The sequence below is a fragment of the Symphalangus syndactylus genome, chromosome 21, assembly GCF_028878055.3.
Source record: "Symphalangus syndactylus isolate Jambi chromosome 21, NHGRI_mSymSyn1-v2.1_pri, whole genome shotgun sequence".
NCBI lineage: Eukaryota > Metazoa > Chordata > Mammalia > Primates > Hylobatidae > Symphalangus > Symphalangus syndactylus.
In genome coordinates, this window is record NC_072443.2 from 32,231,605 (window position 1) to 32,254,225 (window position 22,621).

General features: G+C 38.9%; 1 protein-coding gene across 19 annotated transcripts in view; it reads left to right on the forward strand.

Annotated features, from left to right (window-relative positions):
* Positions 1-22,621, forward strand: part of HHLA2 (HHLA2 member of B7 family) — a 263,843-nt gene that overhangs the window by 231,426 nt on the left and 9,796 nt on the right. For 7 of the 19 annotated variants that reach the window (XM_063630628.1, XM_063630622.1, XM_063630632.1 and 4 more), the window contains 5 exons: positions 10,311-10,400; positions 11,946-12,299; positions 13,627-13,893; positions 16,593-16,910; positions 21,077-21,181. In XM_063630628.1, the coding sequence (XP_063486698.1) occupies positions 10,337-10,400; positions 11,946-12,299; positions 13,627-13,893; positions 16,593-16,910; positions 21,077-21,181 (1,108 nt within the window). In that variant the 5' untranslated portion in view covers positions 10,311-10,336. Of the gene's footprint in view, positions 1-5,905; positions 6,809-9,044; positions 9,072-10,310; positions 10,401-11,945; positions 12,300-13,626; positions 13,894-16,592; positions 16,911-21,076; positions 21,182-22,621 lie in introns of those variants that run through there. The other 12 variants (XM_063630621.1, XM_063630624.1, XM_063630631.1 and 9 more) reach the window with 4 other exon arrangements.

Sequence of the window (22,621 nt, forward strand, 5' to 3'; positions counted from 1 at the left end):
CAGGAGCAGAGACTCAACAGTGTCATCACAAACCCAGCTTCTTTCCATCTATCTGCTCTGTCATCCTTGTTGCTGTGACTTCTTAATCCTCCTACTTGTTTCCTCACAACTGTAAGATGGCAGCTCCAGCTCCAGACATCACATCAATGCTCTGAAAGTAGAGGGATAGGGTTTGCCATTATGTTCTGCTCTTACATCCAATTTAGAGGCTCTCACTTCCATCCCAAGCCAGACATGCTCATCTCATTTGCCTTTCTGAACAATTTGTCAGTTCTTTTCAATAGAGGCAGTCGCATCTTGCAACACAGCTTGATAGAGGAGTTGTTAGCAAGGAAGGAGGGAAATGGTACTGGTGTCTGTCACGGTGTCCTTCCAAATTTAATCATATCCTACTAAAGTCTTCTTTTAATGGTATTCTATTACATTTAGCTAGTTGATGCTTATCGGCTGGCTCCTTTTTTTTCTTTTTCTTTTTTTTTTTTTTTTTTGAGTTGGAATTTTACTCTTGTCACCCAGGCTGGAGTACAACGGCGAGCTCTCAGCTTACTGCAACCTCTGACTCCCAGGTTTAAGTGATTCTCCTGCCTCAGCCTCCTGAGTAGCTGGGATTACAGGTGCCTACCACAATGCCTGGCTTATTTTTTGTATTTTTAGTAGAGACAGGGTTTCCCCATGTTGGCCAGGCTGGCCTTGGACTCCTGACCTCAGATGATCCACCCACCTCTGCCTCCCAAAGTGCTGGGATTACAGGCGTGAGCCACTGCGCCTGGCCTGGCTCCTTTTACTTAACCACTGTAATCCCACTGGTGTGATCTTTCTAAAACACAATCTGACTTCATCATTAGCTTTCTAGTGTGGCTTAAAATAATGGTCATGCTCTACCCCTGGGACATCTTTCCAGCATTTTCTCTTCCATGTGGACTGCTGGGTATTATTATCATCATATAGAATTTATGTTCTCTCTTGCTGCTGCATCTTTGTTCTATTGTCTGTCCAGAATAACCTTCTACTCTTCCTTATAGGCCAGTGTCTCTTTGTCCCTCAAACCTAATGCTTTGAGAGGTCTTCCTTAACACCCTGCCCCTTCCAATCTCAAGAGTCTTTCCTGTTTCCTTCCACAGCACCTGGTGGGAGCCCTTCTTTCTGCCTGCATCTCTGTATTATGATTTGTTTATGTAATTCACCTATCTTTTGGTGCCAGATGGAGCTTTCTGAGATTAGGGACTGACTCATCCGGGTACAGTTTGTGACCCATAGGTGATGCTGAAATCATATATTTTTAATGGCAGGAAAGATGTTAAAACTTTCTGGATGACAGTGTGGGGTACCATACAAAGAATGACCTAGCCCTGTTTCCTAGGAGGTCAAGATAAGTTGAGGGCATCTTATTTTCTCTTGTTTCTCAGAACTTGAACCTTTCCTGGCTCTAATTTAGGTATGGATTATGAGTAGAAGACAAGGCTTCTGAAGCAATGAAGCTTTACAAACCAAAGTTATTTGGAAGAATTGACTCTGAGCACCAAAAACTCACTGGTACAAAGCCAACATGATAACCACTGTACTTAGGAAATGACTCACTGAACTGCATACACAGAACTAGGCCAGGAGATTTTCTTTTCTTGTGCACTAGCTAGTCAGGTTAGCAACCGCTTTAAATTCTGAGGACTGATAGCCACTAATTCAGATGTACATAGGCACAAGTACTTGACAGAAAGCAGTCTATTTGAGACCAGGCGCGGTGGCTCAAGCCTCTAATCCCAGCACTTTGGGAGGCCGAGGCGGGCAGATCATGAGGTCAGGAGATCGAGACCATCCTGGCTAACACAGTGAAACCCCATCTCTACTAAAAAAATACAAAAGATTAGCTGGGCGTGTTCGTGGGCGCCTGTAGTCCCAGCTACTCAGGAGGCTGAGGCAGGAGAATAGCATGAACCCGGGAGGCGGAGCTTGCAGTGAGCTGAGATCGCGCCACTGCACTCCAGCCTGGGGGACAAACAAAGACTCCGTCTCAAAAAAAAAAAAAAAAAAAAAAAAAAAAAAAAAAAAAGAAAGCAGTCTATTTGAAAGTATCACTTAATAAAAGCTCTAAGCAGTCTATGCAGGTAGGAGTAAGTCTTATAAAGATTGGATTTGCCTATTCTTCATACCAATTCCTTGATTCTGATATTCAGTTACAGGTCACCCGCCCCAGCACCTTGATATGTAGATACAAGTAGGCGTTCTTTATTTCAGGGTTTCAAAAGATGACAAAGGGATTGAGTGGGAATGATTAATCTCACACTGGGGAATGACGATTGCTGGATATATCACTTACCACACAATAGATGTATTTAAATGTAACAGCTATAACCAGCATAGGATGGAATTCTGATATCAGGCATAGGCGATAAACTTAAATCGACATTGGAAAAGAAATTTCCAGCTTCGTAATTCAGTTAGTCCAGATGTTTTGACCCCACAGACTGTTGATCCTCCTCAATGTTATAGAAACTTGGTCCCAGATTATCTGTGTTGAGAGTTCACCGTATCATTGTAGAGCTTTCATTACTTCAATGGAAGTCCTTACATCTGACATAATCAGATGTGTCTAGTTAAAAACTAGTTAGTCTAGCTAAGAAAAAGTTATTCAAATTATACATTTTGAATGTTTTAAACCTAAACATAAAAGTCCACTCATTTTCTAGTCTTTTGGGAAAAACAGAGTCAAAGCCTTGTCCTGAGTATGGCGCCACTGTTTTTTTTTTTTTTTTCTGTATCCATAGAACAAGCTAAATCAATAATGCATTATTCAGTATTTCCAGTTTTTGTTTCTTAAAAATGGCCAGAGACCTTTCCATTCAAATATGTACAAAAAAGTCCAGTTCCTCCTAGGCTCTTACAATTGGCTTTGAATCTTTTGCCATTGTCTCTCCCACACCTAATACAATAACTGATTTTTTTCATCTTTTTTGTGACTTGCTTTTATTTAGCTTTTCCAAAGCATTCATCTTATTCAATTAGTCATTGAAGATATACCAGGTTTGGTCTTGTCCTCCCATTTAATCAATCAACATAACATTTTGTTAAATTATTTGATGATAACTCACTGAACTGCAGGGGGTAGAAGTGTACAGAAAGAGTGCACTGGCTTTCCAGAAGCACTTGGTGTGCCATGGGCATCTAGCAATATATTTTACAGAGAAAAAGGTGACTAAGAAGTCCTTGACCTTACGTGTGCACATGTTCAACACTAACTTTATTTAATGGAGTTTTGATCAATTGCTCACTACCTTGATGTATTCGACAAAATGCCTGCTGTCTGCCGTGTTAACCCCAGCAATTTCTTTTGTCTGTTTTCTTGGCTTTGCAGCATTCTTGCTAAACAACAACAACAAAACCCCACTCTGTCTAGGCATATTCTTTCTGATATAGAGAGCTATTAAGGAGGATTATATTATCTACCCATTTGACAAGAAGAAACATTTCATGATTGAAGGCTGAGCTGGAAAATGATCCCTGGAAGCATGAGTAGTTCCCTGGACCCCCTTGTGTAATGTGGATTCCTGTTCAAGTGCTTCATCCTGGGCTCTGCTTCCGGGGAACCAACCCCTCCTGAGATAGGGAATTGAGGGCAAGTAAAGAGAGGAGTGTTCTCATTAACTGTACGAAAGCTTAAGGAAGAGTGAGAAGCAGGATGACACAGAGAAAGACCCTAAGAAAAAATGTGGCTTCAGGTGAAGGCTCAGTCTGAACCCAAGGGAGCTCTGGGCTACAGGATGTTTCTTGCCTTGAAGCCACCACTGGGGCAGGGAGTTGCAAAGCAACATAAGCTGAGAACTGCAGCTTCCATCATCCAAGTACAATCCTCCAAAGAAAGTTGAAGTTATGTGAGCAGGTAGCAGCAGCTAAGCAACACGTGTGTGAAAACTAAATTGATAAAAGCAGTAAAAGGGGATCTGTGTAGGTGATTAACTGCAAATTCACAGAATGTCAGATAGTAAATGTGTGGTATTTTTAAAATAGCTACTTTTATTGGACCCAATTTATAAGCCTCCCTAAATTTTCTGGGTTTCTCTTGTCTCTTGGGCCCTCAACTGGTTAGACAAAAAGAGACCAGCCCCAATTTCCAAATATCACCAGCTGACCGGTCTCCTCTGGGAAAGCCAACTTCAACATGTCCTCCATTATGCCTTCTACCATGGGAAGTGCAGCAGTTGCAGAGTCCAGACATGAAACACACAGACTGTGGTTTCACCTTTCCCGTTTCCAGACTCAAACACAAAGCGTCATACAGTTAAAATGCCATACAGTAAGGCATGGTATTTGGCTTTCATAGTGCTTTTCCCAAGGGGCCATAGGCACAACCAGGAACAGCATAGGAGCTAATGCCCATGGGGGAACTTTAACCAGTGGGGGGCAACTTAGAGATAAATTCCTTTTTGCTCTCTTCCTCTAATGGATTGTTTTGAGCTGCTGTGGTTCTGTAGAGCGTGTCTAGAGATTGTCCCTTGTGACTGAGCAGGTGGCTCTATTTTCCATTCTGAATCTGTGGCTGGCAAAGCAAGCACCACCTAGTATCTGCTTTCCATTCTTCCTTGTTTCACTTCCCCTTTTCCCTCACTCTTCCTGCCCTGCAATTGCACCTCCTCACCTTCCCCAAAACGTGTTAGCACATAATCTTAGCTTGATTTCCAAAATCAAAAATAAAAACACACCAAAACAGAACCGAAGGCAAAGACCGCACTCCTAGAGATCAAAGTTTCAGTACATGTATAAATCCCGTAAATGGTGGGATTTCACTGTAAAACATCAGGAGAGATATTTTGAGTAAAGAGAGGGTAATCCTGAAATTGTTCTTTTGTTCTTTTTCTGTCTAAACAGTCAATCCTATTAAAATCTAAGTGAATGCTAAGGAACATCCCCAGGATGCTACAAAGAGTTTTCCTTTGTTAAGACGTCTTTTACAAACTAGCTCGGTGTCATGAGCACTGTGGTGAGGCACAGAAAGTAAAAACAATGCAGAGGAGAATGTAGCACCCTAGAAGCTGCTTTCCCTCAAAGGAATGCAGAACATTCATGAACTGGCATAATGATGAGAGTGATGCAAAACATTCTTCTTTTTCAAAAAAGAGAAGTGACCTGTTCTGTGGCTCTGGTCAGATTGAGACCAGCAGTTATGAGGCCAGGACTAGTCTTTTAAAAAATATGTTGACAGATAACATTATATGTTTTTATCGTGTACAACATGATGTTGTGAAGTACACATACATTGTGAAATGGTATTGAGTGTTACTAATGTGCAGGCTAGAGAATCTGTCCCAACCGCAAGTGATGTTTGCATCATCATTGTCACAATTAGTACTGATGGCTATGGTCAATTTAGTCTGGAGCTATTAAGATGGGTATGGGGGAGCTGTTCTGTTTTTGCTATTTTATGTTGTAGAAATGGCCTCAATTTTCTCTTCTGTCTGATTAGTCTTAGCATATGGATTTCTTTTTTGCCATATTCTATTGCAGAGGCTGCCTCTCTCTGCCTTTCTCCCTCACATCTGGAATCCAGCCAAAAGTACCAGAACAAGATGCTTCTCACATTTGAGCCCTTTTGTAAGGGTGCTGATTGCAACTTGGGTAACTTCAGTATAATCTAAGGTGGAAGCTTTCTGCTGCTTTTGGGGAAAAAAATAAATGTCTAAAAATAAAACCTAGGCATAAAAATAGGGCCAAATACTCATTAACTGCCTCACTTAGCTGAACGCTGAAATTATTTCAACAGCACTAAATCAAGCCTTTATGTAGAAGAGGTTGGGCTTTTTTTTATTCATAATACTTTATCTTAGATGATAAATAGGTTACTGTAATTTCTCACTTTATTCAAAACATGAATTAAATAGTCCTCAGAGACACAATTTTTGGCTCATGCTCATGCTGACCCTTGAATTGGAGCACTTGTGTTCACAAGTTTCCAGGAATGTATTTTGTGGGCTGCTGTGGGAAAGGATAGGGGGCCAGACAGGACCAGGAGTGGAGGATTCAAGGCTTGGGATGCTAAGGTTAAGAATTTGGATCTTACTCTAGGTGTGGTGGGAAGCCACTGGAGGGATTTAATTAGGAGAATATTATAGAATGACTTCTTTTTTAAAAAATATGACTCCTGACTGCTGTATTGACAGTGGATTGGAAGGAGACAACAGTAGGAAAAGGGTAACCAGCCAAATGCTTATTTACAGATATCCAGGTAAGAAGGGATAGTGGCTTTGGAGCAGGATGGTAATAGTAGAGTTGGAGAGTAGACAAATAATGGAGTTTATCTAATTCATTAACAACAACAAAAAGACTGGTTAATAGATTAGATATGGAGCATGAGAGAATGGAAGAGTCAAGATTGATTTCTAAGTTTCTGGCCCAAACAACTGGAAGAATTTGGTACTAGTTGAGATGAAGACAGGAGAAAGAACAGGATAGTTTTTGCTGTTTTGTTGTGTTTGGGATGGGTCATAGAGAAATGGAAAAGGAAATGAGGTGGAAATGGCTCATGTTAACTTAGGGAATCTAAATGAACAGTTCAGAAGAATAGTTGAACATATGACCTTGATCCAGTAGGTAAGTTTGAGAATCCTTGATGTAGAGATTATATTCAGAGTCATGAGATGAACTCGCCTAAGGAGAGAATAGAGAGAAAGTAGAAAACCTGGTAACATTCCATATTTCCACATAAATAGGGCAAGCAGAAGAGAACCAGTAAAGGACTAAGAAGGAACAGCAGTAAGGAAAGAAAAACTAGGAGAGTATGATGTTCCAGAAACCAAGAGAAGACGCTTAACAAAGGCAGGTAACAGTCAATTACATTAAATGCTGCTGTGAGGTTGAGCTAGATGAGGACAAATAATATCACTGTCTTTGATGTTCTTGGTAATACTGACAAGGGCAGTTTATGACATGTCATGCAGAAAAGAGCCGAGAGTTGGTAGGACATTGTAAAGTGGGAAATGAAGACAGCTATTTAGACAATTATTTCAAGAAATTAATGGAGCTGAGAGATAAGAGTAAGGGGAGAATTTTTTGTTTTTTCTCATGTTTCTAAGATGGGTGATTGGAGCATTTATGCCTATGGAATTGATTCAGGAGAGAGAGAGAGATCCTGATGATGTAATAGGGAATATGATTGCAGAGACAAATTTCTTTTTTTTTTTTTTTTTAATTATACTTTAAGTTCTGGGTTACATGTGCAGAACACGCAGTTTTGTTACATAGGTATACAGGTGCCCTGGTGGTTTGCTGCACCCATCAACCCATCACCTACATTAGGTATTTATCCTAACGTTATCCCTCCCCTAGCCCCCCACCCCCTGACAGGCCCTGGTGTGTGATATTCCCCTCCCTGTGTCCATGTATTCTCATTGTTCCACTCCCACTTATGAGTGAGAACATGCAGTGTTTGGTTTTCTGATCTTGTGATAGTTTGCTGAGAATGATGGTTTCCAGCTTCATCCATGTCCCTGCAAAGGACATGAACTCATCCTTTTTCATGGCTGCATAGTATTCCATGGTGTATATGCGCCACATTTTCTTTATCCAGTCTATCATTGATGGACATGTGGGTTGGTTCCAAGTCAAAATTAAAAGAACTAGAGAAGCAACAGCAAACAAATACAAAAGCTAGCAGAAGACATGAAATAACTAAGATCAGAGAAGAACTGAAGGAGATGGAGGAACGAAAAACCCTCCAAAAAATCAATGAATCCAGGAGCTGTTTTTTTTTTTTTTAAATCAGTGAAATAGATAGACCACTAGCCAGACTAATAAAGAAGAAGAGAGAGAAGAATCAAATAGACACAATAAAAAATGATAAAGGGGATATCACCACTGATCCCACAGAAATACAAACTACCATCAGAGAATACTATAAACACCTCTACGCAAATAAACTAGAAAATCTAGAAGAAATGGATAAATTCCTGGACACATACACCCTCCCAAGTCTAAGCCAGGAAGAAGTCGAATCCCTGAATAGACCAATAACAAGTTCTGAAATTGAGGCAGTAATTAATAGCCTACCAACCAAAAAAAGTCCAGGACCAGATGGATTCATAGCCGAATTCTACCAGAGGTACAAAGAGGAGCTGGTACCATTCCTTCTGAAACGATTACAAACAATAGAAAAAGAGGGAATCCTCCCTAACTCATTTTACGGGACAAATTTCTTGAATACAGAAAGGTATGAGATGAAGAGTACAGTGAAGGGTTTGGCCTTGGATAAGAGCAGAAGGAGAGACAAAAGAGTGCACCTAGATGTTAGTGGGTTGGTTGAGTTAGTGATAGGAGGATGAGGGAGTAGTCATAATCAGTCACAACAATTATGAAGTAAGAGCATCATCTGGAAAGGAGATGAGAAAAGGGAATATCAGTTTCAAGAGAAGGTAGCAAATATTGGAACCATTCTAGGCAATGGGAAGATGAACCTCTAGTAAGACAATGGACATGGAATGTTTCAGGGTTACATTAAACAAGGTGAATTTGAGTTAATTTTTGCTTGGAAAGAGACTGTAATTAAATTTCAGGGTTTTTTTAATGGCATATAGAGGCAAAAGGTATTATTACATGTTTACATATTTTCATAGTAGAAAAATGAGTTTAACGATTACTTGTAATCTTACTATTCCGAAATAATCATTGTGATATCCTTTTATATATTATACATGCAAATACTTCCATAGGAAGAAATATAAAGGTCTCAATTTTGATAACTAATACTATTTTGGAGCAGTTTCGACTTTACCAACTATCTTAGTTATTGCTCTAAGAGAAATAAAAACAATTGGAGTGATAACTTTGTCATATTGCAAAAGTATTTCTAAATTTTGTTGCTTTTTTCATTTTTATAGAGATAATAGAAAATGTACAGTTATGTTAAAAGGCCTTCTTCCTAAGGTTGTGTTTTCAATAACTTTCTTATAGTCTTTAAAATGTAAAAATGAAACTCTAAATTATTAATCTACCAGGTTTTGTTTTGATAAGATGTGATTAAGGAATCTAATTTTACTTTTTTAAAAAAATTGTTATTTTAGCAGGAGTTACATGTGCAGGCTTGTTACGTGAGTATATTGCATGATTAATTTCACTTCTTAAAATAGTTTTAAGTCATTCTTAAATCACGTATCTCACAACAAATATAGAATATATTCTTGTAATAGTAGAGCTCCTAAATGGTATCTTTTTTATTTATTTTATTTTATTGTTACTTTTTTGAGACAGAGCCTCACTGTCTTGCCCAGGCTGGAGTGCAGTGGTGCAATCTCGGCTCACTGCAACCTCCACCTCCCTGGTTCAAGCAGTTTGCCTGTCTCAGCCTCTCGAGTAGCTGGGACTACAGGCACATGCCACCACACCCGGCTAATTTTTGTATTTTTAGTAGAGACAAGGTTTCACCATGTTGGCCAGGCTGGTCTTGAACTCCTGACCTCAAGAAATCCTCTTGCCTTGGCCTCCCAAAGTGCTGGGATTACAGGTGTGAACCACCATGCCCAGCCACCAAATGATACCTTTAAAAACTTTCTTTCAGAGATTTTAAAACCAATGGTATGCTATTCTTTAAACAAGCTATTTCTTACAGTGTAAAAATTAACTTTAATCCTATCATCTGGGAAAATCAGTTATATTGTACTTGCTTGAAACTGTATTTTTGTGTACACATGTTTTGCCATCTATATTTTCTCACTTTTTTGAGTTTTTGAAACACGCTTTGTAACCCATGAATTTAATGGCTTGCACTAGTATTGGATATATAAAAATATATTTTCAGGTTTTAGTTGTTCTTTATGTGTGATTATAAATAACATCATAGTTAACACCACTGGCACTTAATATTGAATTTAAATCGGTTTTAGTATTTTCTATCATAAAAGCAATAAGTCCGTTTAGAAAGCTTTAAAAATAACAAACTATTATCCAGAGAACCACTGTTGCAGATATACCAAATCTTTATTCATTCAAGAGCCATGTTTCAGCACCTGTTAATAGCAGTCACTGCTTCAGATATGAAACCTGCTCTTCAGAGTTAACATCCTCATATACTTAGTCATATATCTTGTCAGTATCCTGCGAGCAGAAATGTGTATGCTTTTCAAAAAGGAACCATGCTATTTAGAAATTGTATTGTAATCTAATTTTTCTCCTATAACCTATTAAGAAATTCCTTCCATGCCATTGAACCATCCTTTACAATATAATATTTAATGGCTACAAAAGAATTATTCATACGAATGTACCACTCTTTTCCAATTCCCTTTTGCATTTTAAATCCATAACGTGTGCACTTTACTTCTCTTTGATAGCATGACTAATATGTCCTGAACAAGACATGAAGGCACAGACAGTACTGTCTTTTTTCCTCATTCTCATAACATCTCTGAGTGGATCTCAAGGTAATTTCCTTTGTAATACAAGTGTTAGTTATTTGCATTATCAGATAGAAACATGAGCACACAATGCAAAGTGGCTATTTCCTCCATAGCCATAGCATCATGAACTTTCCTAAATCATCAGTTAATCAGAAGCAAGGAACAGGCTGGAAGTCTGCATGAAGACTAGAAATTATATATATTTTTTCTGTCCACTCTAAGACTTTTTCTAATCTGTTATTTGCTACCAGAAATAAGTTCACTGGAACGGCAAGTTTGATTGATTGATTTTTTTTTTTTAAGTGTAAGCTTGGTACTTACCACTTGACAGAAGGCATTATCAGCTTTGCTAGGTCCTATGACAGGCATTCTTAATTATCCAGTGAAATATTAGAGGGGTTTAGCAGAGCAATTAGGGAGATCGACAATCACTCTTTTCCTTTCCCATCTTTCCATGTCTTTCTTTCAGCATAATGCCACATCCCTCTAGCTCTCTGCAGAGAAACTAAGTCTCTCTGAGGAAAAGAAGCAGGACATGGTAGGGTAGAAAGAGCCCCAGAAGGGAATGTAGAGGATAAAGACTGTGACAGAGCCACTTGGGCACCCAGTTCTTCCATCTTGGGTGGCCTGGGCCATGAGCCAAAGGAGTTACTCCGTTGTCCAAAAAATAAGGTCCTTTCCAGTGCTAATATCTTAGAATCCATAGACAGGGCACAAGATCTACTTAAAATACTTTGTAAATCAAAGCAGTTAGATTACCTCCTTCAATGATAGGAAGTGTCTGCCTATATTTTCTTTGCAAAAAATCTCTTATTCTGTTGATTTCATTTGCTTTTTGAAATTAACTTGTGAAGTTGACAGTGAGAAGAAAACAAAACAAATAAGTCAAGAGAATTGGGGATAAGGCTTCCTGATTTATCTCCAGATGTTCCTTACCTACATTTTGACCAACTCAGGATATCCTGAGAGCAGCCTTAAAGTCAAAGCAAATGAATGACTCTCTTTCCCTTTTGGACTCCTCCTGCTCATGTCCTCCCCTATTTAGATCTAGTGTACAGATATTCCTATCAGATTCCTGAACCCAGCATTGTCTTCTGTGTGCTCCAAATATTTTCTTACCCAGTCAAGCTGAGTTTATTCCATTCTTTTAGGGCCTGCTGGCTGTTGCTAGCTGGATAAACTAATTTATTATTGCTATAGTAGGAGTTGAATGTGAATGTGTTCTGGGAATGAAATCAAAAGGAGTCTTTTAACATACATGATTTCCAGGCCAGGATTGGAAGAGAGACGAGATTATTGATCAAGTGGGCAGCAAACTAGTGTTTCTATGCCTTGGGCTGTTACCGGTTCTCCCAGTTACATTGCATAAAACAGATATTCAATTAAAATTAAAACTCAAACACAGAGCTTCATGGTTTGTTTCTAATAATCAGACAAGTGTTTTTGATTATGTGGTCTATTAATGATCAGGCTGCTAACCTAGGAAAGTTCTTCTGAGTAGTTCTGGTATAATCCTGAACAAGCACATATCATTAATTCTCTTTATAACTTCTCTGCTCTTGACTGTAGGCATATTCCCTTTGGCTTTCTTCACTTATGTTCCTATGAATGAACAAATCATCATTGGAAGACTTGATGAAGATATAATTCTCCCTTCTTCATTTGAGAGGGGATCTGAAGTCGTAATACACTGGAAGTATCAAGATAGCTACAAGGTTCACAGTTACTACAAAGGCAGTGACCATTTGAAAAGCCAAGATCCCAGATATGCAAACAGGACATCACTTTTCTATAATGAGATTCAAAATGGGAATGCATCTCTATTTTTCAGAAGAGTAAGCCTTCTGGACGAAGGAATTTACACCTGCTATGTAGGAACAGCAATTCAAGTGATTACAAACAAAGTGGTGCTAAAGGTGGGAGGTAAGTGTGCATGTAAAGTTTCATGAAACAGCAATGACATCATTCCATGTTATTAGTAAGCATCTTTTTCCTAATAGGCCATGAGCTTCCTTCCAAGTCAATACATGGAAATCTACTTATTTTTAATGCACAGCAACTTGTAGTATACTAATGTTATAAATGATACAACTGTTCCCCTGTTGGTGGGTATTCAGGCATTTCCAGTGTTTTACATTACATGGTTGTGATGAACATCCTTATAGTTGTACTTAATACCGTGAAATAATCTGAAAGCAAAGTACCAGAAGATTTAAATGGGTTACTGACACTAGCAGCATAAGACTATCCACTTTCCCCTTAGTCTTATCAGTACCAAATAACTGACAATATGATGACTGAAAAAATATTGAATTGCTGATTTAAATTGCATTTTTCTATATTATAAATGAGGTTAATTTTTATATTATATGCTTTCCTTCTCTGTATTAGCTATATATAACACTATACCTATATAACTATAAGCCATTAATATAGTTAATGTATACAGTTATATACAGTTAATATCACTCAGACACAGCTTCATGGTGGTTATATTATACAGTTAATATAACTATATATTAACTATATTAATATATTAACTGTTACTAATTCTCATAGTTATATTGAACCAAACAGGTATTAGATTAAAATTGAAGAAATTCAAAGAGCTTCATGGCTCCTAATTACTGGATTACCAAGAGTTCCTGATGATGTGCTCTGTTAATGATCAGGCTGCTGATCATTTATATGTAATATAGTTAGTATGTATTATAATATATAGTACAATTTTACATATGGATATATACACACACACATACATGCAGTATTTTCTAATGGAATGTTTTTCCCAGCACTTGTTTCTTTTTCTTCTGTTCCTTTTAGCTGCTTCAGACCTTGATTCAGAAATCACAAAATTAGTGTAAACGGAGTCAAATAGGTGCTCTGAGTCACTATTTGAGGAGTGTAGAGTGCTGCATGAACTCTACTTTATAGACTTAGACATCCCCATTTTGGTTTCTCAATGAGGCCATTAGATTTCTCTTCCAGCTATGTTTCTAGAGAATTGAGATTGCTAGTTGCCACATACCCATGCCTGCTGTTTTTTTATTTCTTCTAGATAACCACACTATATCTTAAGGTTCTACAGAGGTGTTTGTTTGTTTGTTTGTTTTCCCTTTCAGTAGCTGCCAAGTTTTGCTCATAAAACTTAGCTTTTCATTTCATGGATATTAAAAAGTATTCTGCACAGATGGCCTATAAAGAAGCTAATGATGGCAGTTTTTCATGTGCCCTTCTTTCTCCTATGTAGTTTTTCTCACACCCATGATGAAGTATGAAAAGAGGAACACAAACAGCTTCTTAATATGCAGCGTGTTAAGTGTTTATCCTCGTCCAATTATCATGTGGAAAATGGACAACACACCTATCTCTGAAAACAATATGGAAGAAACAGGGTCTTTGGATCCTTTTTCTATTAACAGCACACTGAATATTACAGGATCAAATTCATCTTATGAATGTACAATTGAAAATTCACTGCTGAAGCAAACGTGGACAGGGCACTGGACAATGAAAGGTAGGCTCCACAGGACTTTCTGTGTACATGTGCTATTTCAAAGTTGGGGGGTAATGGGGACTGATTTGCAAAGAAAGAAAGGAAGATGAAAGAAAAGAAAGCAAACCCATCTGCAGCGGTTAGAAGACCAAGACCGAAGCCCTAGGGCTGGTTCTTCTGGCTGTATTACATTAAGCAATCATTCTTACTTTTGAGCATTAGTACGTCATTGATAAAATAGAAGTAATTCTTACCTTGCTAGGTATTTATGAGTTGAATGAAAACATTTATGAAGTGGAAAGAAGCAAATCTATTCTTGAATATTAATGTATTTGTTAATGGCTCATCCTTCAAACAGGATTTTCTACCAGCATTGCTCTTAAAAGATCAAAGGAGAAAGAATACTTGTCTTTCAGCAGATCACAACTTCCAATCTTACAATTAAACAAAATATTAATGAGTATTATTGCTTCTTTTTAGTTTCTTTACATAGTATTAGCCCATCAATCTTTATCCAACACCTCTGTCACAACATGGTCAGTTTTTAGCACTCTTTCCTCTCAATTATTTGAACAGATCCAAACTCTGATCAATCTCTATATCAAAAACCTGTTTAATAAAATTAATTTGCTATGTCCATATCCAAGTCCAAGAAAATTTGTTTTCCTTTTTTTTTGAGATGGAGTCTCCCTCTGTCACCCAGGCTGGAGTGCAGTGGCATGGTCTCAGCTCACTGAAACCTCTGCCTCCCAGGTTCAAGTGATTCTCCTGTCTCAGCCTCCTGAGTAGCTGGGATTACAGGCACATGCCACCACACGTGGCTAATTTTTGTATTTTTTTTTTTTTTTTTTTTTGAGACGGAGTCTCGCTCTGTCACCCAGGCTGGAGTGCAGTGGCGCGATCTCGGCTCACTGCAAGCTCCACCTCCCAGGTTCACACCATTCTCCTGCCTCAGCCTCTCCGAGTAGCTGGGACTACAGGCGCCCGCCACCACGCCCGGCTAATTTTTTGTATTTTTAGTAGAGACAGGGTTTCTCCGTGGTCTCAATCTCCTGAACTCGTGATCAATTTTTGTATTTTTTTAGTAGAGACAGGGTTTCACCATGTTGGTCAGGCTGGTCTCGAACTTCTGACTTCATGATCCACCCACATCGGCCTCCTAAAGTGCTGGGATTACAGGCGTGAGCCACCGTGCCCAGCCTGTTTTTCATTTTATTCATAACAAAGCAAAAATTTTCTGTCAGTCTCCCTTATATGGGGAAAATGGAGGTTATCTTTTTTTTTTCAGCCTTCTCTTTCCTAGCATCTCATATTCTCAAAATGCTCACCAAAAATATACTGAAATTGTGGGTGATTCACCACACTTACATGAGTCCAGTGTTAAAGGCATGAGTACCCAATGTTCATTCTCCATCAGTCAGGCAGCAATGGAAACATGGGAAAGGGTTGCAAATGTTAATATTGTAAATATTGTCTTTGGAAAATCCTAATTTCTCATGTTCATTTAGAATTGAGTGTCTTGAAGCATGAACAGTTCTTTAGGCTCAGTATTGTTTGGTCTCATTGAAAAGCTATTATGTGCCAAGTTTTGTTGCTCACAGACTGTGAACTTAAGAACATGGTCTCTACCAATTTCTGGATCCACAGCATCTAGTACAAATATAAAAATTAAACTGGGAACATAGCTTACAAAGGGAGTGATTCATTCTATTCTCTGTGGTTGGACATGAATGAGGTTGTTACAGAATATGTGCTTAAGAAAGTTGCATAAGGGCAGAATTTTAGAAGAGTAGTAGGACATTCCAGGAGAAGAAGAATATTCCAGGTAAAAAGCACAGAAAAGTAAAATTGCCTGGAGTTGTGGAATCAACGGATCAAGAGATGAACCTGGAGAGGGAGGCAAAAAACAGATGAAAGACCTTTTACACGTTGCTAAGGAGTTTGTTGAGTCTTGGAGGGTAGGATAGATCAGAAGAGGCATTTGAAGCATCAGAGAGGCCCTGGATTTGCCTTTTGGAAGGCTTGCTTTGGCATCACTCTCCTGCAGGTAGACTGGAAGCCAGGTGAGTCTAGAGCCAGGGAGAACAGTCCATGACAGTCCATAGAGGTCAGCCTACAGCATTACAGAACAGGAAGGACAAGATGGAGCTGGGTCTGGAGGGGCAAGCCAAGAAAATTCAGCAGAGTCCCTCTTCTAGAAGAGCTCAGTCCAGTGGGGCTTGCCTGCACACAGCTGGGAATATTCTTATATGCAGAAAAAGAGATTTTGTCTAGATAAAGAGATTAAGAAGTAGTGAGGCCATAAAAGTTAGAGACCACTATGGAGTAGGTAGGGTAACAAAAGGGGTGTTCTGGGGAACACCAGCATTAGAGGGGCCAAGAGAAGGAGAACATTGAGTTTAATAGGCTAGCAACTGGTAGCAACATTCCTGAGTGCTTACTGTCAGGTCCTAAGAGTTAAAACAAGTATATCACCCCTCTAGCTGGCCCTGGCTTAGCCCTCCTTGAAGGTCTAAACTAACCTTGGTGGGAAACTCTAAAATAGTGGTAGTAAAACTTGTCTTTTAAGAAACCGCAGCACAAATATAATTACTTTCCAAAAAGTTATTTCCAAATATATCAATATTAGTGCCTTTGTTCTCTGCTTTCTAAGTGTAACTTAGAGAATTCTTTTGAAATGTTTATCTTCATTGATGTTTTCTTTTCTATTGTGTTGTTAGATGGCCTTCGTAAAATGCAAAGTGAACACATTTCACTCTCATGTCAACCTGTAAATGATTATTTTTCACCAAACCAAGACTTCAAAGTTACTTGGTCCAGAATGAAAAGTGGGATGTTCTCTATCCTGGCTTACTATCTGAGCTCCTCACAAAATATAATTATCAATGAATCCCGATTCTCATGGAACAAAGAGCTGATAAACCAGAGTGACTTCTCTATGAATTTGATGGATCTTAATCTTTCAGATAGTGGGGAATATTTATGCAATATTTCTACCGATGAATATACTTTACTTACCATCCACACAGTGCACGTAGGTAAGTTGCAAGTAGGTTTGGATAATGGGTTTTGGCTGTAGCATTAGAGGTTTGTGAATATCAAACAGAAAATTAGGTTGACTTTTCAAGAATACATTGATACCCTCTCCAAATATAATCTACAGGGATATTTCTGGTCAGGATGTCAATTACCCTCCCTCCTTCAACCACACAAAAGTACTGTTTTGAAAAAAAAATTACTCCCACAGATTTCCTTTCAGGATTTTGGGGCTTCGGAAATGAGGAGGAAACACATTTTGATGACTCCATGCGCTGAGCATCTTCCATTTCTGCTCACTGCTGTGCCTAATATATACCTTAGGCCTAGGGTTTGGGGAGTCAAGGCTAGAGACACATTAGGAAGTTACAATCGGGGTCCTGAAGAATGCTGGGAAATCATGGCAGTGTCTATGAACTTGGAAATAGTCACCACACAATATTTGAAGCACCAAGTATATATTCCTAGTTCAGTTCATTTTTACCTCTGTTGATAGTTCACTGCCAAAAACCATTATCTAAAATATTTCTAGTCAACTAACCATCAAGTCATGGAATATATACTCATGAAGCTGACCTTCTAGGTGAGCTGGATGGTCCCACCCTTAAACTATCAACTTCACATCATGGCAGACCATGGCAGCTCTTTCTGTCCTTCAATAAAGGTATTTGAACCAGTGGAACTTATGTTTTAGACATATTTCTATCATTTCAATTGTGAAAATTAGGAGGAATAACATTTGAAGTTTTGGTGATTCTATGTAGTGAGATTTGGAGATGAGCACAGAGTTGTCCTTTAGGTTACATGATCTTCAAATACTTGGAAGCTTCTGGACATTGAGTAATAACACTCCCTTTGTAGAGCTGCCACTTTGAGAGTAGAGAATGAAAAACTGGGGCTGCATTTGAAGCTCCTATTTTTCTCCAAAAATAAAAGTGTCAGTTTTATGTAAAATACAGTTAAGCCTGCAATCTATTTTTAAAAATGTTGCCTCATGTTGGATTAATTTTGGAGTGTAAAAAAAAATAAGAAGAAATGTCCTAAAGACCACATATGGCCCGTCTTCGCACCCAGAGATCTAATTTTCAGTTCACACAAAGTGAAACATCAGGACCATTCCATCTCTGACAAAAGAGTATTTTCAGAACCTCTCATTCTCAAATAAATGTTGGCCAGGTGGGGCTGGGGGAGGCTGTGCTCACCCTTCCCCACTAGGAAGAGGACTTGGCAGGAGCCACCCCAGCAGGGCAGGGAATGGGGCAAACAGTCTTGGTACCTTAAATATCATCCTTTCAAGGATGACTTTTCCATTTGTTGCCTTTCCCAGGAGGTGCTACAACAAGATAGGGGTACTTATGATTCCTCGAATCTAGATCTGCTCAATTAAGGTTGCACCAAGCTGAATGGAATTAAATAATCCTTGCTAAGTTTTGCTGCTGAATCAATATGTGACCTTGGGCAAATATCTTTACAGATGGGGGAACCTAAGGGTCACGAGTACAGTGAGAAGTAGCTATACCTTGTAGGATTTCCTTTAGGAGGAAGAAAAATGCATATGAAAACACTGTAGAAAGTCAACCTAACATTCCTACTTAATCTCTCCTTTATATAGGTACAGTAGTCCCCCCTTTCCATGGGGGATATTTTCCAAGACCCCCAGTGGATGTCTGAAACTATGGACAGTACTAAACCCTATATATGCATTCCCACATGGTACCAGGATTAATCTTTCCTTCCTTGTTTATGCCTTGGTGCCTCATTCACACTTCTATGAATACAGTTTCTATTGGTCTTCTTCCAGCAGAGCTTGCTTTCATTGCAGTTAAAGATTTGCTTTGGATGGAAATGTGGCTGTAGTTTCTTCGTCAGAAGACAGCCTCTCCAGTAATTTTTATATTTTTCAGTCCAAGCTGATTTCTAAATCTGTGTAGCCATCCTCTACTTGCAGTAAATGGCCTGTTTCAAGAGATCTCTTGCTGAAGTCTTCATATAAGCCCAAAGCTTTCCAGTGCAACATATCATCAACCAGAACACATTTCTGTTCATGTCTTCCACCCCCAAATTTAATGCTATTTCCATCTTAACTCAGCATATACAACACACTGTGGCCGTAACTGTTGTGGTTTGAGATGTGACCGCAAAACTAACACAAATTTTCTTCTTTCTTTCTTCACAATTTTACAGATAGAAGATTCATTTTCACCATAGATCTCAGCAACCTCAATATATGATTTTTCATAAGTCAAGGGCTTTAATTGTTTTAGTTCAAGGAAGCACTTTATGGCTTCTTTTTGGTATATCCAAATTGCCAGCATCACTACTCTTGTGCTTTGGGACAATTCTTAAAGAAAATAAGGGTTACTTGAACACAAGCATTGTTATACCATGACAGTCAATCTGATAACTGAGATGGCTAGTAAATGATTCATGGTGGTAGTGTGTACAACGTGGATATGCCGGACAAAGGGCACAGTCATGTCCCAGGTGGGATGCAGTGGCGTGACACGATATTTCTTCATGCTACTCAGAATGGCACACAATTTAAAACTGAAGATTATTTATTCCTGGAATTTTCCATTTGGTTATGTTTGGACTACAGTTGACCATGGGTAACTAAGACCTCAGAAAGTTAAACCAGGGATAAAGCGAACTCCTGTATGGAATTTCAGACTGACACAAATAGGTGGAGAGATTAATATTTTATTGGTTGTAAACACTATAGTATGTTCATAGAAAATTACATTTGTTATGTAAACAGAGGTATTCATTCTAAAGGATAGCCATAAATATTTTCCCCCTGAATTGACCTTTGTGCTCTAATGCTTCCTGCCCACGTTTTAGCAGAACATAGACCATAAGGTTAGCAGGGCTCTGACTTTGGTAACCCAGGGTCTCTGGAGTCCCCACTTCCATTAATACTAATTTCAACAATTCTAGTCCTGACCAAGATGCTGGAGAAAGTTTAGGTTCCTCCAGTTTTCTGAGGAGCTCCAAACACTATCAGCAGATCCTCCTTTTCTGCAGTTTGTTACCCAAAGTCAACCACTGTCTGACATTTTTAAAAGGAAAATTCCAGAAATAATGTTTTAAATTGTGTGCCATTCTGAGTAGCATGATGAAATTGCATGTCATCCCGCTCCATCCTGCCTTGAAGGTGAATCCTCCCTTTGTCCAGCATATCACACCGTGGATGCTACCCGCCTGTTAGTCACTTAGCCCTCCGGGTAATCAGATCTACTGTCATGATATCTCAGTGCTTGTGATCAAGTAACCCTTATTTTATTTAAGAATGGCCTCAAAGCACAAGAATAGTGATGCTGGCAGTTCAGATACACCAAAAAGAAGCCGTGAAGTGCTTCCTTTAAGGGAAAGCTCTCAACTTAAGAGGAAAAAAGAGCCTATGTTGAGGTTGCTAAGATCTACAGTAAGAATGAATCTTCTATCTATAAAACTATGATGATGGAAAAAGAAATTAGTGTATAGTATGCATAGGGTTCAGTACTAAGGTTTCAGGCATCCACTTGGGGGTCTTGGAATGTATCCCCCAGGGATAAGGGGGGGACTACTGTGCCTATTATCTCTGTGGTCACCTGCCATCTCTAACTCAAGACCAGGGCTTCTACTCATCTCCTTTTATCACCTCTGAACTTACCACTGTTCCCTTAGAACCCTGTCTTCTCTAGGCCAATGGCAGACTGCACTCTTACTTCATCCTCCAAGGTGGACACTGGGCTGAGGCTCATTTATGGACATAATTATTCCTTTATAAAAATGTGTTGTTTCTTATTACAGTATAAAGCAATAGAAACTGAAAATGCATAATAGACATAGTGCCTTTCCAGTTTTCAGACTTTTCTCCCAGCTCCCCCAACCTCCACCAATCTCCAATAATATTATGGTGTCTGTAGGTTTCCCACAATAGATAAACTGAGACTAGGAGATATTTATGCTCAAGACAAACTCTCCTGTCCAGTCTGGGCTCTTGGCTTTATCCTAAAGGACCTTTTTATTATGCAAAGTGTTTTCATATGAATTCAGCCTCCTACCTGTAATGCAGAAATAACTAGTTTTTAAAATAGTAAACAAACTCCACCCTTACCCACCCACACATTTCTTATCGGTAATTTTTCTTCCAGTTCACAGACTTTGTTTCTCCTTTTTCTTTTAGAACCGAGCCAAGAAACAGCTTCCCATAACAAAGGCTTATGGATTTTGGTGCCCTCTGTGATTTTGGCAGCTTTTCTGCTGATTTGGACAATAAAATGTTGCAGAGGTAATAGAAGAATTTGGGCTCTGCCCCGTGTGTTCCACATCATGTATATTAAAGATAACATGGAAATACATGCCCAAACAGCTACTGGGCATGTAAATTGATCTGAATTTTCTGGAATGTCATTCACAAAATTCACCCAAAATATTTTAAAATGCTCCTACATTTCCACCTAACCACTCTACTTGTAGGAATTTATCTCACATTAAATGAGCAGAGGTACACCAAACTATATACAAGCATATTCACTGCAGCACACTGCTATTGCCTTTAGGTTTCCTACTATTGTCAATAAATAATTGGGAAATTAATTAAATTAATTAAAGATCATACTTTTTAAAATTTTAATCTAGTATTAAAATGATAACCAGGATGACTTGATCATCCTGCATTGAAAAGTAACTGGAAAGAAAAAAGCCAAAGCTTTAAGAAGTTGCCTTTGGAGTGATAGGACCATGAGTTCTTCCTTACCCTCACACCTCAGAAGGAAGCCAGATACCTCCTTAAGTCCCTGGGCTCTGCCTGTTCTCCGTTGTTCCGAGCTTAGTCAAGGTTGGTGCTCTGATTGAAACTGCATTGTTCTTTTCTTATGGGTCATTTCACTTTAATTGTTGTTCAATTAATTTTTTCTAAATTTTAGGCAAAAAACCTTACTAGTAATTTAAAACCTCTTAAGATGCCATGATCATGGGAAGTACTTTTAGGGAATACTTTCTTAAGTACTTTGCTTTTAGTAACAGAATTTTGAGCTAGAGAGCACCTGGGCAAAACTTAGATCTAGTTGATCTCCACATTTTACAGATCAGGAAACAGTAATCTGGGAAGTTAGCTTAAGTGCCAAGTAGGCACGTGAAACAGATTTAGGTGGATCATTTAATATCACCAAGCCAGCTAGTGGTAGAGGCAGGTTCAGGCCCCCAGAAGCCCTCCCTTATTCCATTATCACCCTGAGAAGGCTCTGGGTGTCCTGGGAACTTGAGATAGATCCTATGTCTTTTTATCTGTCCTTCTGGTTGATATTTGGCTGTTGCCCCTGCTGAAGTTAGGAGATTAGGGTTATAGCAGAAACTATTATTGAAGATATAGTTTTAGGGGCAATGGAGAGCAAGCATTTCACCAATTCTAGCCCTGTGATCATTCGTACTAATAGGCAGGCTAGTTCCTGTCCCTTGGCTGGCCAGAAGGAGTAAGAGACCACAGGCAGTCTAGCTTGTCCACCGAGATCAACCATTGACCTAATATACTGATATTTGTGATTGGATTAGGTTCAAATTATGGGAGGTGGTGCTACATCCTACTCAAGAATGATAGTTTAGTTTCTTTCTTTTTTTTTTTTTTTTTTTGAGACGGAGTCTCGCTCTGTCGCCCAGGCTGGAGTGCAGTGGCGCAATCTCAGCTCACTGCAAGCTCCGCCTCCCGGGTTCACACCATTCTCCTGCCTCA